The sequence below is a fragment of the Columba livia genome, chromosome 9 (genome assembly GCF_036013475.1).
Source record: "Columba livia isolate bColLiv1 breed racing homer chromosome 9, bColLiv1.pat.W.v2, whole genome shotgun sequence".
NCBI lineage: Eukaryota > Metazoa > Chordata > Aves > Columbiformes > Columbidae > Columba > Columba livia.
In genome coordinates this window covers 13207186-13223212 of record NC_088610.1, presented here as the reverse complement: position 1 = coordinate 13223212, position 16027 = coordinate 13207186, and the positions used below count along the sequence as shown (strand labels likewise).

The 16027-nt window shown below is 36.9% G+C and overlaps 1 protein-coding gene across 6 annotated transcripts in view; it reads left to right on the top strand.

Annotated features, from left to right (window-relative positions):
* Positions 1–16027, top strand: part of ATP13A3 (ATPase 13A3) — a 60569-nt gene that overhangs the window by 29695 nt on the left and 14847 nt on the right. For all 6 annotated transcript variants that reach the window (XM_065073892.1, XM_065073895.1, XM_065073893.1 and 3 more), the window contains 17 exons: positions 1080–1149; positions 2062–2196; positions 2931–3003; positions 3732–3863; positions 4807–4986; positions 7882–8039; positions 8640–8828; positions 9754–9815; positions 10404–10554; positions 11048–11164; positions 12194–12211; positions 12305–12458; positions 12545–12665; positions 13847–13971; positions 14907–15085; positions 15553–15675; positions 15759–15838. In XM_065073892.1, the coding sequence (XP_064929964.1) occupies positions 1080–1149; positions 2062–2196; positions 2931–3003; positions 3732–3863; positions 4807–4986; positions 7882–8039; positions 8640–8828; positions 9754–9815; positions 10404–10554; positions 11048–11164; positions 12194–12211; positions 12305–12458; positions 12545–12665; positions 13847–13971; positions 14907–15085; positions 15553–15675; positions 15759–15838 (2067 nt within the window). The remainder of the gene's footprint in view (positions 1–1079; positions 1150–2061; positions 2197–2930; positions 3004–3731; positions 3864–4806; positions 4987–7881; positions 8040–8639; positions 8829–9753; positions 9816–10403; positions 10555–11047; positions 11165–12193; positions 12212–12304; positions 12459–12544; positions 12666–13846; positions 13972–14906; positions 15086–15552; positions 15676–15758; positions 15839–16027) is intronic.

Below are 16027 nucleotides of genomic sequence, written 5' to 3'. Positions count from 1 at the left end.
GTGCTACATGGCTAATAAGGAATATTTAATGTCAGGAAGCAGCAAACCTGGCCTAAAACACAACTAATTTCTTATTTTGGGAAGATCATGCTGAAACTTCCCAAGTCTTACGCTTTGGCATTAATATTAAAAGCTTAGTTAGTATCATGATTGTGTCCCATAGCTTCTATGGATTGGTCTGTGGTTTGTTGAGGCTAAATGCATTCCTCACCTTTTGTTTTAACTCTGGTTGGCAAGAAATAACAGGGGAAAAATACTAATTCTTTAACATGCTACTTTAGACTAATGGAGTAAATATGCCTTTCCAGGGACTCATCTGAAGTGCACAGGTAGGTAAGAACTTAGTCTAGAAAAAAACCCTAAATGGTACATAGTTGAGGGATTTCTTAGTTCGTGCATGTGAACAGCAAGGTGGAATATATGCCATGAAAACGTAGATAAGTACTTAATGATTGGTATCATAATTTGTTGATACACTAAACTATTCTAGTTTGGGTTTTGTTGCATTCCTGCCTCTTTTTTTTCCAAATGAGACCTTCTTGGAGTTTAAAATGTGGAAGCATCTGCTTGCTCATCATTCCATTTTCTGTCAATATATGTCTTTTCCTACAATACAAACCTTTTCCTTGAGAACATCCTTTAAGTGCTTTGTTATGTCACTGTCATTTAACCAGCTCAGATCCCATCAGAGGTTAATTTCTTGCTCCCCCCTTCTTGATTTGCCTTCATGCTAAGAGTAAAATTGACATGCAGAACCATGAAAGCAGTATTACTGCAGGGTATGAGTTAGTACTTGTTTGATTTTAAGTTAATGAGAATGGCATGTTTAATAACATTGGACCTATACACAGGTTACACAGGTTATTATGAAAGAATTGTTTAAATTGAACTATAAAGTAATTATCTTTGTATTGGAACATCTCACTGGGTAAATGTTTTCTACTAAACACGTTTTGAAACAATATGATTGAGTGGGCCACACATTAATATCTTAACCGTTCTCAAATTAATGGGATTACTTTGAACTAACATTTCTAATACAAACTTTAACTGTCTTTTGATATTTTTTTTAAATGCAGAAAAGCTTTCTATGGAGTAAATGAAATTGCTGTGAAAGTGCCTTCCATTTTTAAGCTTCTGATTAAGGAGGTAAGATTTTTTCCTTAACAAACTAAAGAAACAGAACAAAAAAACCCCACAACAACAACAAAAAAAGTGACTTTAGATACAATGACTATTAGACTGGTCTTCAATAATGTGAAACAGAAACCATCCCCCAAAGCCCAGCACTGTAAGGCAAATTTATGTGGAACTTTAGTTTTTTGAGCTCTCCAGATTTAAGAGGCCTCAGCTGTGACCTCTCCAAAGAGTTCACAACCTGGTGCCTTAGCAAGGACATTAGATAAAGTGTCAGGATTCTTTGGAAGTGTATGCATTGTGTTCAATTTTGTTGTTAAATTCAAACACAAAACACTCAATAGTTTTTTCCAGTATCTGCCCAGGGTTTATACATTACAACATACACATCAAATCAGATATGTTCTTGCATGTTCTTGTTTTGGATTTGTTCCATTTTCCTTGTATGAGGTTGATTTGAATAACTGACTTTTTATCAATTTGCTGGAGTCATGCATGATGGAAACTTTTGAACATAGAAACTCTCCAACCTGAACTAACAGAGTAAGAACTTGAGATGTTAGTGCACTTATATTAATATCAATTTATTATTAGTTAATAAGCAATAATTATAATTATGAAATAGCTAATAACATCCAAATTAATTTAAGAGCTGTAACTGAAGGTGCATGAGATGTTCCTTTCATTTTGGTTTGAGCTGTAGGGGAAAATGCGTGCAGTCTTAAAGCTTGTGTATTATTCTAGTGAGACTAGTGCTTTTAAGGGTTGAGGAAGTAGTGAAAAAGAGGGATCGGTTTGCCAAACAGACAAAAATCATGTATGAAGAACTGAAAGGTTTGTCTCCTTTTATGGAGGAGGATGATTCTGACTTCTGACGCAGAATGCTTGTAACTTTGGTGTAATTTCACTGTTTTGTCATTCTAGGTTCTCAACCCTTTTTACATTTTTCAGTTGTTCAGTGTGATATTGTGGATCACTGATGAATATCTCTACTATGCATTAGCAATTGTGATCATGTCTGTAATATCCATTGTTAGCTCACTCTACACCATTAGAAAGGTAAGTTCAAAGAAAACAGATGCATCTTTTCAGATTTTACCGATTGGTTTATTTTGGTGTGAAGTTGCCTACAAATCTTTAAGAAATATTTGAGAGGTATACAGGTGTAATAGTTATGGCTTTCCCTCTTTGACCTCAAAGAATTTCAATTTATGGTTCTCTTTGAGACTGTTCTCTGTTGACTTTCTGTGCTGTTGAATCAGTAGGTTGACCTCACGTGACAGAAACCTCCCTTAAATAAAACCTGGACACAAGTCTGTGTACCAAGTTGTATTGACAGTAGTGATTCCATCTTGCATTATGTCCTGCTGGACTGTTAAATTAGTGATGCCTTTTTCTCTGAAAGTTTAGCTGATGGAAATCGAAGTAGTAATTATCTTTAAGCTGCAGTCTCTGAATTCAGACCTGAGACAAAAAAACCCTCTTAAGCTCAATCCAAGTTCATATAACTACTGCGGTTTTTACTTGCGTCTAATGACCAAATGTTTTTGTAACATTTTGCGTAGCAGTGTGTATTTGCTTCCAGAACGCTGAAAATAGGAACCTGTACGGGTTGATGCACTAAAACTTTTTTTGCCCAAAAGTTTCCTGAAAGTTCAAGAGAATGTTTTGAGTAACATTTTATTGTAAAAGAATGTTAGTATGGAATCTCATCCTTTCTACTTGTATAGATAGAGTGTATTTAGAAGAAAATATGTGCTTTTAAATAACAAACTGTTCTCTCCCCTTTGCAGCAATATGTTATGTTACATGACATGGTAGCAGCTCACAGCATTGTCAGGGTTTCTGTCTGCAGAGGAAACCAAGGTAAATTTTGCAGGCTGTTTGACAGTTTGAGTTGAAATCATTCATTAAGTGTAGTGCAAAGTTGGTGTTCATCCGTTCTTGTTTTGATCAGCTTGAAATGCTTGCATTTCTTAGCAAAAGTGCATGGGAAAAGGAAAAGTGGGATGTAGATGGTATAATAATCTGCTCAGGATTACCCTTCTAGATGGTATTTTTACTGAGTATCAGGTTTGTTCTGGATTAAGTGCTTGTTCTATTCCTGTGTCTCGTTATCTGCCACTCCACATATGTAACTGTCATTGTAGTTTCTTTCTTGGCTTAAAGACGTGCCTGTGGTGGGTTTTCATTACAATTTAGTACCCGGCAGAGGCTGCAAATCAATTTCTGGACTTCTGCTCATTTAGATAATACAGTAGTTGAAGGCAGGTTGTGGTGCGTGGTAGTGTTTTGTAAGACATGCATTTGTGTTTTGCTTGTGTCTTTATACTGAAGTTATGCTGTAGTTAATTGTTAATATCTTTTGTACAAGCTTGATTTATTTCTTTAGTTCTGCTGAACTATGTCCATGTGCTCTAGAGTTTAATCTCTGATGGAATTTGGTTTATCAGTGGCTTTTTTTCTATATCTTTTAAAAAACTTCTCATAATGCCATTAATAAAACAGCATATGATCTTGGCCATGAGGATCTTTATTGGGTTTTGTAGATGGTGGCTAATTTCTGATAAACTTGTTTGTATTTTAACACTCAGAAATAGAAGAAATCCTTTCCACCGACCTTGTGCCTGGAGATATTATGTTGATTCCATCTAATGGGACAATTATGCCCTGTGATGCAGTACTTCTCAGTGGTACTTGCATTGTAAATGAAAGTATGTTAACAGGTAAAGTAAACTTGATACCGTTTTACATGGCTGAATGTTTTAGTTTATACCTGTGTGCGTTCATAACTTGCAGTATGTTCTAGCTGGAGTGGATATGTTTGTTTTTGCTTGAAGTGTGTTTGTTTTTGCAATTACGCATGCTCTGAAGTACTTACATACTTGTGTCCTGCTTATATGCAACAGCTGCCTGGTACTGCTTGGCAACTCCAGAAATGAGTGATGGTTTCTTGTCGAAAAGCTTTCTTCTTGATAGTTTTTCTTGCCTCTTGACATAGTAGTGAGTGAACATTCTACTGTATTGAAAAACAGGAATTATTATCTCAGGTTGTGTCTGCATCCTCTGAAACTAGGGACCTGATGTATTTGAAGGACAGCTTCAGTAAATAGGATGGACATTTTGTTACTTGTAGGTTAATCTGTCCAGACTGGCAGCATTTAGAAAATTGTAGTTCAGAGGTCGTGTTGTATCATATTCAATTCTTTGCATATGCTTGAGCCTCTTGCTGCTGCTAGCAACTGATAAAAACTGATTGCAGCCCCAGCTTGAGTGCACTCCATCACCAAAGAAGCTGAGAATAATTTTCTTCTAGCTTCTAGTTTTTCTGAGTAAAGATGGGGTGAAGCCTTGCAGCAGGAGAAGGAAGCTTGTCCTGTTTTCTTTCTGTGAACTGTTTTTTACACCTATCTGGTTTGCTGTAAGAGGCACAAAAGCTGTATTGATGAATAACAAATAGAGTTCAATAGGATTTGGCTAAGGAAGCTGGTCAGCTGAGGCTAATGAGTGAGAGTACCTAATAACATGGCGAAAGGAAGATGACTTCTTCTGTAAGTCTGCTTCTGTGCTGAAGACGTGTGATTATATTGTTCTATTATACTTGCAGTTGTGAAGGAAAAAATGTCTGTTCTTATTGGATCTTGCTTAGAGACTCTTTTTCCTTTTAAGGTGAAAGTGTTCCTGTCACAAAGATTAATCTACCAAATCCTTCAGAAGATCCAAAAGCAACAGGAGATGAAATATACAGTCCAGAAGTGCACAAACGGCATACTCTGTTCTGTGGAACCAATGTCATTCAAACCCGTTTTTATACTGGAGAATTGGTCAAAGCTCTGGTAGTGAGAACAGGTATCGATTGTTAAGTTTATCACTTTAACATACTACTCATTTTTGTAGGTGTATGTCAACTGTTACTTTGGATATTGTGTTCAGTGTTACTGCACTTGTATAAATGAGTATACTCCAAATAGTTTGATAAATGTCTTACAACAATAATAGAACTAGATGATGGCCTGGAAAACTGGCAACCAAGGAAGTGAATCAGTCTTTAGCATCAATATAAACTTACCTGAATGCATTTTCAGGTCCCTGAGGTGTGTTTTGTGGCATGTTGGTTGAATTACATATCCCTCTTTGAAAAGGTTTGGCATCCCGTTAGATTGTGCGGATAGTGGAGAATGGCTTGTTTTAGTGGAGTCATTGTCAATGGCAGATGTTCTTTGCCCATCGTTTTGCCAAAGCACGTAACATTTGCTTTAAAAAATGTGTTAAATCTAGCCCTTTCTACAGAAGTGCTTACCCATGCTAATATGGTAGAGGTTTGGTTTAAATAATACAGATGTTCTATTAAAAACAGTTGCAGACTGTAGTTGTGGAATTCTGCTTTACAAATATGGTCTGAAGAAAACCACCACAAAATAGACAAATGTAAGCTATAATGCACGCTACAACAGAATTGAATAGAATACATTTGTCTGCATTGGCTAGAATACTACTTAAAGCAAGTTTTCCAACAAGTAGCTTCATGCTAATTAGCCTCTTCTTTCTGTAGTGTCTTCTCTTCACCTCCTGTTAGTCTGTTGTAGCAGTAAGTGTTCTGACTTTTTAGTTAAATTCATTAATGTCTTTCTAGAGACTTTTATTAACTTTCAAAGAAAAATATTTCCCTTCCCTTGGACACAACTGTCCTTTAATAATATCCATCTCAGCTTCTTTTGTTTCTTAAAAAATCAATTTCATGTGCACAGCCTGATGTGTCTATACAGATAGGTGGCCCAAACTGCAACAGAAATTAACTGCTGAAGACTTATTCCTTCTACTCCTTGGGAAGGATAACGCTTTTGTTCTAGTCTGAAGCCACGGTCTGGAACTCTTACAAGGAAAACTGCAATTGCTTCCAACACACAGAGTCTTACTGCCATGACACTTGAGGTCATTTTTTAAATCCGCTCCTTGCCCATGGCAGGTCAGAGTTAGCTCCTGTGGTGGAAACAGGATGAATTTGGGTCTGTGGACCTTGTTCAGATTTCACATGTGGAGAAGAACGCTTTTCCTGCTACGACTATATATAGAGAGAGGAGCCAAGGGATACAAACTCCTCTCTGTTTTCCTGGTTGGTTTGCAGGGTTGGCTTTTAGGCAAGCAGGGAATTTCCCACTCTACAGAAGCGGATAGATGTCACAGTGCTTGCAGCTTGTCACTCCTAAGGTGTCTGGTAGTAAGAACTAAAGTAATTCTTACCTAGTGAGATACAAGTAAAAATCTCTTTATCTGCGGGAGGGGGATGCCACAAAATTGAAGATACTAGAAAATCTATTTCTTAAAATAATTCTATGAGAGCAGAATTGCATATAGTTAGTATGCAAAGACAGGTCTTTGTTGTAAATCAGGATATACGATTGATCTGCTGGGGCTGTACTCACAGACTCTTCAGAGTTAAGCCTTTAACATGAGATGTTTGATGTTACAGGTGAAATATACATAAAATACCAGTGAACTAAATTTGCTTCTGAAGCTCAGTTCATGGATATGTTAATGTGTGTGTCATTTTGGCCCCTATTGTAATTATAAAGAGTTCAAACCTGGTAATTTTTTTAGAGAACAGTTTGCTGAAGCTGTCTGTCCAGTGTGTTCTCAAGACACCACATGAGGTTTCCATTTCTTGTTTTAGCATGGTGCATCCTAGCCTCTGTGGCTACAGAACCTAATGCAAAACTATTTAAAAAATCCTAAAAGTAGTTCTGTTTTTTGGTTTTTTTTTTTGACTGCTGTGTCGAATTACAAAGCATTTGTGACTAAATACTTAAGTACCTACTGACGTGTTGAACTTCTCTGAACAGGCCCATAGTTGTATTCTTAAGTAGCAAATACAAAGCCTGGAGGCTTCATACCTTGTTCCTCTTGTGATGGACTCATGCTCTATAAGAATGGTGCAATAGCTGCTTCCTTCGGGTGGAATCTTGTAAGCCAGTTATCGGTGTGGAGGGCTAAACCTTTGCTGGGATGATGTGCAGGCTGAGAAGCTGTCAAGGAGCTACCAGCAGACCTGATATTGATTTTTTTGAGATTGTAATAATAAGACTTTGAAGTCTAGGCAGATACAAGATGTTTCAGGCTTACAAAATTGGGCAGCGGTGTTGGCCTCTTCATGTGTTGAGGCAAGGGTTCAAGGAGGATCTCAGGCTATGTGCTGGTTCTCTGATTCTAAGACCTGTAGAAGTCTAGTCTACTGCTCAGATGTCAACATGCGATCAAGAAGTGGGTTTCTCCAGAAGATGACTCTGTGCACTGCAGTTTTTTTCTGAATCTTTCTGACTGTCAAGGGAGCTTACAGGGACTTGCCATTTAAGTACTTAAGGTTGGACTCTGTGAGCGAGTTCATTTGCTTTTTGTGAGGACTGGCTTAATTAGACAGCTAATTAATATACTCCCTAGCTCTGCGCTGCGAGGGACAGCATGCTGTACAACAGACCTGTCCAGGCCAAACCGTTGAGGGTTTACTGCTGCTCTAGAAGTGTGTTTGCAGCAGCTGCAGGTCATTGCAGGGGAGAAAAACACTTAGTGTGATGTGCACATACATTTTTGAAACACCTTAATTACAGTGTTGCAAAACATCTGTTACTGTATATTGAGAAAGAGCCTTAATGAAATCAGTAGCTTAAGGGTTTCATTGAGGTTTTTAATGTATTTTAATAGCTCTGCTCTTGTTCATACTTTCAATAACTTGCTCTTTATTATTTACAGGCTTTAGTACTGCTAAAGGACAGCTTGTTCGTTCCATACTATATCCAAAGCCAACTGATTTTAAACTCTACAGAGATGCCTATTTGTTTCTCCTGTCTCTGGTAGTGGTAGCAGGCATTGGGTTTCTTTACACGGTTGTCAATAGCATCTTAAATGAGGTATGTTTTCATTTCTTGACCAGAATTGCCTTATTTTAGTAAAGGGTTGATCATGATTTCAAACACACTTCAGATAATGAGAAACAATTTGATTTTAAGTGAAAATTTCTTTGCTTTATTTTGTGTTGATGGAACTAGAAAGGCAAGCTTACTGGGAACAAAATTCAACAAAGGATTTGAATATATTACAGTGAAATTCAAGTTTACCCCAATTTCTACTGACCCAGTTGCTAGACTTTTATCTTGATTATATTCAAGATTACCACCTGGCTGGTATCAAGTTGGAAGAAATAAATCTTAACCAAGAAATTTTTTCTCTCCAAAAGGTTTGCATTATTCAGGTGTTGTTTTGAAGTAATGTGTTTGCAGGATGAAAAGTGAAAACGTGAAGTTATGGGTTGTGGATAATTTAGGTCTGGATCGTCATGGCTGCTGCTGATGGGTGAAGATTGTGCTGGGTTTCTGGGCAATCCAGAACATGCTGTACTGGGGAAAGCAATGTGTGGATTTTGGATTTGATAACAGTGGTGTAATGTTCCAGTGGGACAGTGAATCTTTAAATAGTGAGTTCTTGTTCATTAACTCTGACCTTTATTGCAGGTTCCAGCTCATACCATCATCATCGAGTCTCTTGACATTATCACTATCACGGTGCCTCCAGCGCTCCCTGCTGCCATGACTGCTGGCATCGTTTATGCACAAAGGAGGCTGAAAAAAATTGGCATCTTCTGCATCAGCCCGCAAAGGATAAATATTTGTGGCCAGCTGAATCTTGTGTGTTTTGATAAGGTTAGATGAATTTTGAAACTTGCTGTTGCCACCTGGAGAGGTATTGTTTTATAAACAGGAATCTTTATAGACTAGCAGCTACAGGAAAACTCATTACTTTCATATAACATCATTTTTGTCCTGTTAGCTTCCAAGTATTAAGTGTTTGCCACCTGTTAACTCTGTTAATTTAGTCTGTGCTGAAAATTTGTTACAATACAAGAGCTGCTTTCTTATCTCAGAGGCTCCCAAGTCCTAACTTATTACTGCCACCTCAGAAATGTGAGAGTTGGGGGTGTGTTAAGAGTTGTACGTGGTACACAGGCTTCTGGAAAATTGAAGTGTGAAATGAGAGTTGTTTCTCATTTTCATTTGTTTCAATGAAAAGCCAAACCAGTATGTTTTGTTATTATTTTTTTAACAGAAACATAAGTGAAAGGCAGTAATGACACTGGCCAGAATCCTTTGCTTTTAGCTAGTTCTTAGATAAAATTAATTTTCATCCTTAGATTTTTTGTTCTAAAGTCTTAAGTACCCGCACTAAATTTATTATTTCCCTTGTAGATATATTCCAGTTACTGTTTTAGCTATGTAAGACAGTAGTACTAAGGGTTTTACACCTTTTTGTCTGTCACCACCAATTCCTGAGTATAGAGATGTTGAGTTATCATCTTTGGATTTTCAGGGTCTGTTTCATTTGTCCTTTCTCCAAGGAGGGGTACGATTGCTTTGAATGATTTTCTTAAAGTTACTTAACAGAATTGGAACTTGGTTACTAGCAAAAAGCAAGGGGCAGATTGTATTTCCTGTCCCAAAGTCTCGATTTTTTGAGTAAAAACAAGATAAAATATATTGTTCAGGTGTAATTTGGTTAATTAGGTGTTAATTTTTGCTTTACCTGAGGATAACTTGTTTCTGAGGGCTTTTTCTTCTTGCCATTTTTCAGACTGGCACACTTACTGAGGATGGCTTGGATCTTTGGGGAATTCAACGGGTAGAAAATGCTCGGTAAGGATAAGCTCAGAGCTGACACCAAATGTGATACTTAATTGTGTTTTAACAGCTTCAGTAGAATAGGATAGAAAATTCAATATGAGCTCAAATATGTTTGCATTTCTGAAATGAGGTGTAAGAATGCAACTGAAAATATGGTTTAGGTGTTACGGAAGTTAAAACTCTTATGAGGCTGAGGTGGAATTTAATTTGTTAGAGTCGGAGACTTCATTAGGTTCATACCGCAGAAATGATGCAGTTAAAGTATAACGTTTCCTTAATCCTGTGCTCCTAATTGATGACTTTTTGGACTGATAAAATGAATTAGCTTAGCTAATTGAGATAAGTACAAAGTGATAAGAGGCCTCTGTATGAGGAATCAAACGAGACAGTGAATTCACACGGAGTTTTTGAAGGAGACAGAATTTGTTACTGTTTCTGAAGATACCAGCACAGAGTCTTAATCTGTTTTCTGTGACGTGTGAAAATACAAGTGAAGAGACTTGTACAGTCAATTTGCTTCTGTTAATCTAAACAAACCTTTTGAATTGGCTCATAATAAATAATTATAGTGCTAAGTATGTTATTACTTCATTGTTTTAGTTTCCTTTTGCCGGAAGAGAGGGCTTGCAGCGAGAGCTTGCTCAAGTCTGAGTTTGTTGCTTGCATGGCAACTTGTCATTCCCTTACGAAAATTGAAGGGGTGCTTTCTGGGGATCCGCTTGATTTGAAGATGTTTGAAGCAATAGGATGGGTAAGTATCTGCTTGTTTCAAGACAAGCAATGTTTTTAAGATCAGTAATCTGCAATCTCCTATGCTGTTACATACGAGAGCAGCCATTAAACGCTGTTTCAAGCTGTAACTGTAGACCAGTGGGCTTTCACAATGCCTGTGTGTCAAAGCAAGTGTTAATATGAAAATGTTCCTAAAATGTTTTGTGTGCAGCAATTCGTAGAACCGAAAGAATCTGAAGAGATGATTTACTGCTTTCTGATGATGTGTGTGGCAAGGTTTTGATGCATATAACAAATGTGTGAAATAGCTAAGTGGATCTTAAGTTAACTGCTACATTAAGACGTTTAATTCTCATAGGAAATCTTGTTTAGAAAAATCATTGCACCTTGGGCTGACTTCCAAGCCTGGTTTTTTGTTGTTTGTTGTTGTTTTTTTTTTTTTTCCTGAAAATTACATTATAAGAAAATCGAAGTTAATGAATGTATTCATTAGTAGATTATTTTTAATACAGATTTTAGAAGAAGCAACTGAAGAGGAAACAGCCCTTCATAATCGAATCATGCCGACAGTGGTTCGACCTTCCAAACAACTTTTCCCAGAGTCCAAGCAAGCAACAAATCAAGAAATGGTATAAAAATTCAAAGCAATTATTTGAGTTAAAGTAATCCTTTATGCTAAACAAATACATTTTACCTTAAGTTGTGTTCTGGCCGATGTAATTCAAACAGGATCAAAACTGTGTGGTTTTTGGTGGCACAGATACAGCAGACATGTTTCAACTCTTGTTGGAGGTCATAGTTCAGCATATGCCACTTTCAACAGGAGCAGATTGACTTGTCAGCATTATTACCCTTATGGACTAGTTCTACAGTGCTGTAATGCCTTTTGAGCTTCCGCGTTTTAATACAAGTATCATTACCAGATTCTTATTGAAGTGCTATGGGGTGCTCACCTTGCAGTTTCAGTTAAAACAGTCGTTCGTTCGCATCACTGCACAGCATGGAATTCTTGCCACTGCTGTACCTTAGAGACGTATGCTTTAATTAAGTGCCAAGTTAAAAATAAAATGTACTTGGCAGACTTAAAATTTTCTCCAATCTGTATGTTTAAGTGTTTTTTTAAGACTTCAGGAGAGGAAATTTAAGCATGTGACTGTATATCCAGGTTATCACGGAGCAGAGCAGTGAGCAGGTGTAGCAAGTTGGTTCCTCTGTATGAGTCGTATTATATAGTAAATAGAAGCATCTTTTTTTGTTCAGAACATGGTGTACATGCACAGCAGTAATTACAGTTTGGCAGCTGACGTGAACATTCTTGAAACTTATTATGAGATATTTTTAGGATATACTTAATAATCATGGTCTCGTTCTGAAGTACCATAGTACTTTAATCATTTGCATGGGCTAAACAGACACAGGTTGGACTGTGAAAAGTCTTGCAAATTCTATTCAGGAAAACAAGCTCAGGTTCTACTGTGTCTCACCTAAAGGATACTAAACAGATGCAGTATATTCATATTCAGCTTTTATGAAATCCATTGCAAATACTTAATATTGAGTGCTATGTGGAGTTGTTTACTGATTTATGTTGAAATGGTTTGTAACTGAAAAAATATTTTAAAATATTTACACTAAATGTTTGTTTTGGTTTTTTGTAGGAATTGTTTGAGCTTTCAGTAAGTATGTTTTTTTTCAATTAAGCATCTGCCTCTTTTCTTAGAATGAACATGGATATAACCCTTTTCTTCCTTCCTTCCTGTATGACACAGACCAGTTACGAGATTGGAATTGTGCGCCAGTTTCCATTTTCTTCCGTTTTGCAACGGATGTGTGTAATAGCAAGAGTTCTAGGGGAGAAGAGAATGGATGCTTACATGAAAGGTGCCCCTGAAGTGATTGCCAGCTTGTGTAAGCAGGAAACAGGTAATGGAACAAACTGCTTTTATTTCTTGTGTAACTCAGCTGTAATATGAATAATTTTAATAACTCTAAACTTGGCCTTTTTAAAGTTCCTGTTGACTTCGAGTGTGTCCTGGAAGAATACACTAAGCAGGGCTTCCGCGTTATTGCTCTTGCTCACAGAAAACTGGAGTCTAAGCTTACGTGGCACAAAGTCCAGACTATTAATAGGTAAGAGTGACTTCACTTTTTTAATTAGTAACAGGCTTTAAAAGCTGCATGTTTTGGATGAATGATGTAATGTTTATTTACGGTTAAATCAGTTACTACTCTTCTTTAGCTTTCTTCTGTCTTGTCATATGTAGTTCTTTGCGTTCTTTATTTGTACCCTGGACAATACTTGGAAATTTAAGATAAGGGTGTTTTTCTGCAATAAATGTGAATCCTGAGAAACACCCTTAAGCTTGGAATGAACTGTAATATTAATTTTTATGGTGTTTAATTTATTCTTGCATGGCAGAAAGCGTCATCTGATTTCGTTGTTACTTCAACATACTCTTATAATCTGTGTCTATTAAAGATAATGGCACATAGTGGCAACCTGTGCATGTTTGATTTAGTTTCTTCATCTGCTATAGGCAGCATGTCCATTTTCTCATGGCAAAGCTTGTCAGAATGTTTTGGAAGGTAGAAAGGTTTCAAACTTGGAAGAGTAGTATTTCCTGGTAATTACTTTTCAGCTGGTCCTAGTTTTGTGGATAATGGCATGTTTTCCGTAGTGTCTGAGAGTGTCGGCTTTGACTCTATTCTATCAGCTCTGTGTACAAGATGAACTTGTTGCAAAGCAGAGAAATGGGTTTTCCAGTTTAAAGTGTAAAAATCTACAGTAGCAGTATAATACCCAAGACCTGTAAATATACGGACTTCCGTGTAAACCAAAGTTAATTAGTTGCTTTACTTAATTAGCTGATGTCTATTAATCTTACTAGCATTGGCAACATAATTTAGTAGCTTTTATGCTAAGGTTCAGCTAATATGGAAATTAGAGATGTGCATTCTAAACAAATCTTAAAATTTGGCTGAGAATCCAGTTAGCTTCAGAACATTTATTCTAGTAATAATCTTTTTGAGAATGGAATTTTTTTTAGGAAGAGTTCTTGTGGAAGAAATTAAAAATTGTGCTTGGGGAAACAACATTTTCTCATACCAGTTTTCAGCTAAACCAGGGGAAATATGTACAAATAATTGTGAATGATGATGTCTCTCAGGTCACTTCTTATAAAGCAAATTTTTCACTATTCATCGTTAAAAATAAACATTTCTATTTACTTTGATAAACAGAAAATCAGGCTCTTAATCTCTATCTAACATTTGTGATTCTAATGTTCTCTTCATTGTCGTCTTTTCTACAGAGATGCTATTGAAAGTAACATGGATTTTTTGGGGTTGATTATAATGCAAAATAAGCTAAAACAAGAAACCCCTGCTGTACTTGAAGAATTGCATAAAGCCAACATTCGCACTGTCATGGTTACAGGTTAGCATGTAAACATTCATACTTGAAAGATAAAAATCCATCTCTTTTTGGTCTTATTTTTAATTATAGTGCATTAAGTCAAGTTTTAGTGTCAATAGCTTGGAGTTACACTATTTATAGCAATAGGGAAGTTTAGAAACTGTTGTGAGAGTATTCAGACACCAGTCTGTTTCTTTTGGGGGTGAAAGTTGCTTTGGAAAGTCAGACATCAGAAACCAGTATAAGGATTAATTCTACTTTGTAGCTTCCTCTCCCTAGCTCTGCGCACAAGTTACTTTATATTGAATTGCAGGATGAAAAGCCTTAGAGGTCTTTCAAATCAGAGTAGGTCCAAGTCCTGGTCTGATCTTATGACTGAACCTGCTTTGAGCAGGAGGTTGGACTAGATGGCCTCCTGAGGGTTCTTACCATTTTGAATTAGAAGTTGCTTTCTATTCCATTATTTTTTTTTTTTGGTAAGAATTACTTATGTCCCCATAAGTGGGCTAGGTATCTACTCAGCATTTCCCGTGCAATATGCATGTTTGTTTTTAAAATCACAGGTATTTCAACTTTGGAATAATGTTTTGGTAGGCTAGTAACGCAACTCAGTGTTTGCATGTTGTGTGACCATGTTTAAAAAAGCAGTATTTCAAATGGACACATGTTTTCTGCCCAATTTTCAATATATACTAAGATTTGGTCAATTAAGAGATATTTATGGCTGAAAGAAGCATACAAAATTTCTAGTGATGTTAGTGCAGGGGAGAGGTTTAATGGGTTAGACCTTGAATTTTGTCTTTAGGCTTGGTTTGCCCTGAGACCATCACTGGTACATTAGGCAGTCCTCTTCCTCATTTAAAACTGGCTTTGTTAGATTTTCTCTTATGTGGAATATCAGTATATGCTATCGATCCTTTTCTAAGTGGAACTTTTTAAATGCGATTGTTTAACAGGGGATAACATGTTAACTGCTATCTCTGTGGCCAGAGACTGTGGAATGATTCTACCTCAGGATAAGGTCATTATTGCTGAAGCACTACCTCCAAAGGATGGGCAGGCTGCCAGGATCAACTGGCATTATGCAGATACCCTCGCAAAATGCACTAGTTCATCACCAGCCATAAACTCAGAGGTAATACGAGCATTCTTATGCTGTTGGAGTATAAGCAGTTAGTTTTACTGTTGAGTTTCTTTTTATCTTATTCTGTTGAATAGCAAATCTACTGTTAAGTGTCAAATAAAAATTGATTTGCTGGTTAACTTTCAGATCTCTTAATACCAAAGAGTAGTAAAACAGCTGGGGGAGCTAGTTTTTCAACTGTGATAAAACATTTGACATTTTAGTTATGGAGGAGAACAGGTTTTTTCCCACATTTCAAGTTGTTAAGACTGGTATAGCTGCTTGTCTTTGAAACATTAAACCACATTTTCTTATTATTTAATAGGTATTTTCATTGTATGAAGTTTTCTTTCAAGTAACGTTCTTGGAAGCCTCCTCTAGTGTAGGATCTCTAGGAGTACCCCTCTGAGTATTAGCTTGAAATGAAAAGGTATCTGTGTAAATACACTGCAGCTAGAATATTAAACTATTTTTGGTAGGATATTCCAGTTAAATTGGTCCATGAAAGCCTTGAGGATCTCCAGATGACCAAATACCATTTTGCAATGAATGGAAAGTCATTTGCAGTGATTTTGGAGCATTTCCAGGACCTGGTACCCAAGGTGAGCATTTTACTTGAGTATGGGCTCTTTTAACGGTGAACAGGCTTTTCCCTGTAAGCATTAAGAAATATTCTGTCTTCCAGCTTGTGTTACATGGCACTGTGTTCGCTCGCATGGCGCCTGATCAGAAAACTCAGTTGGTGGAAGCTTTACAAAATGTAGAGTAAGTATTTGCTTAAGCATAGAAAGCAGGAGGGTTGACAGCGTTTGGTGTGATAGGAGGAAGAAATTATGTATACTGCTGGCTGTTTTGCCAAATGGAAGAGACTGGGCTAATATAAATTCCTTGAGTTGGTAAATCAGCCTCTTAGCTGAGCAGGGGTGAGAGTAGTACCATCTGCTGGCTGCTTGT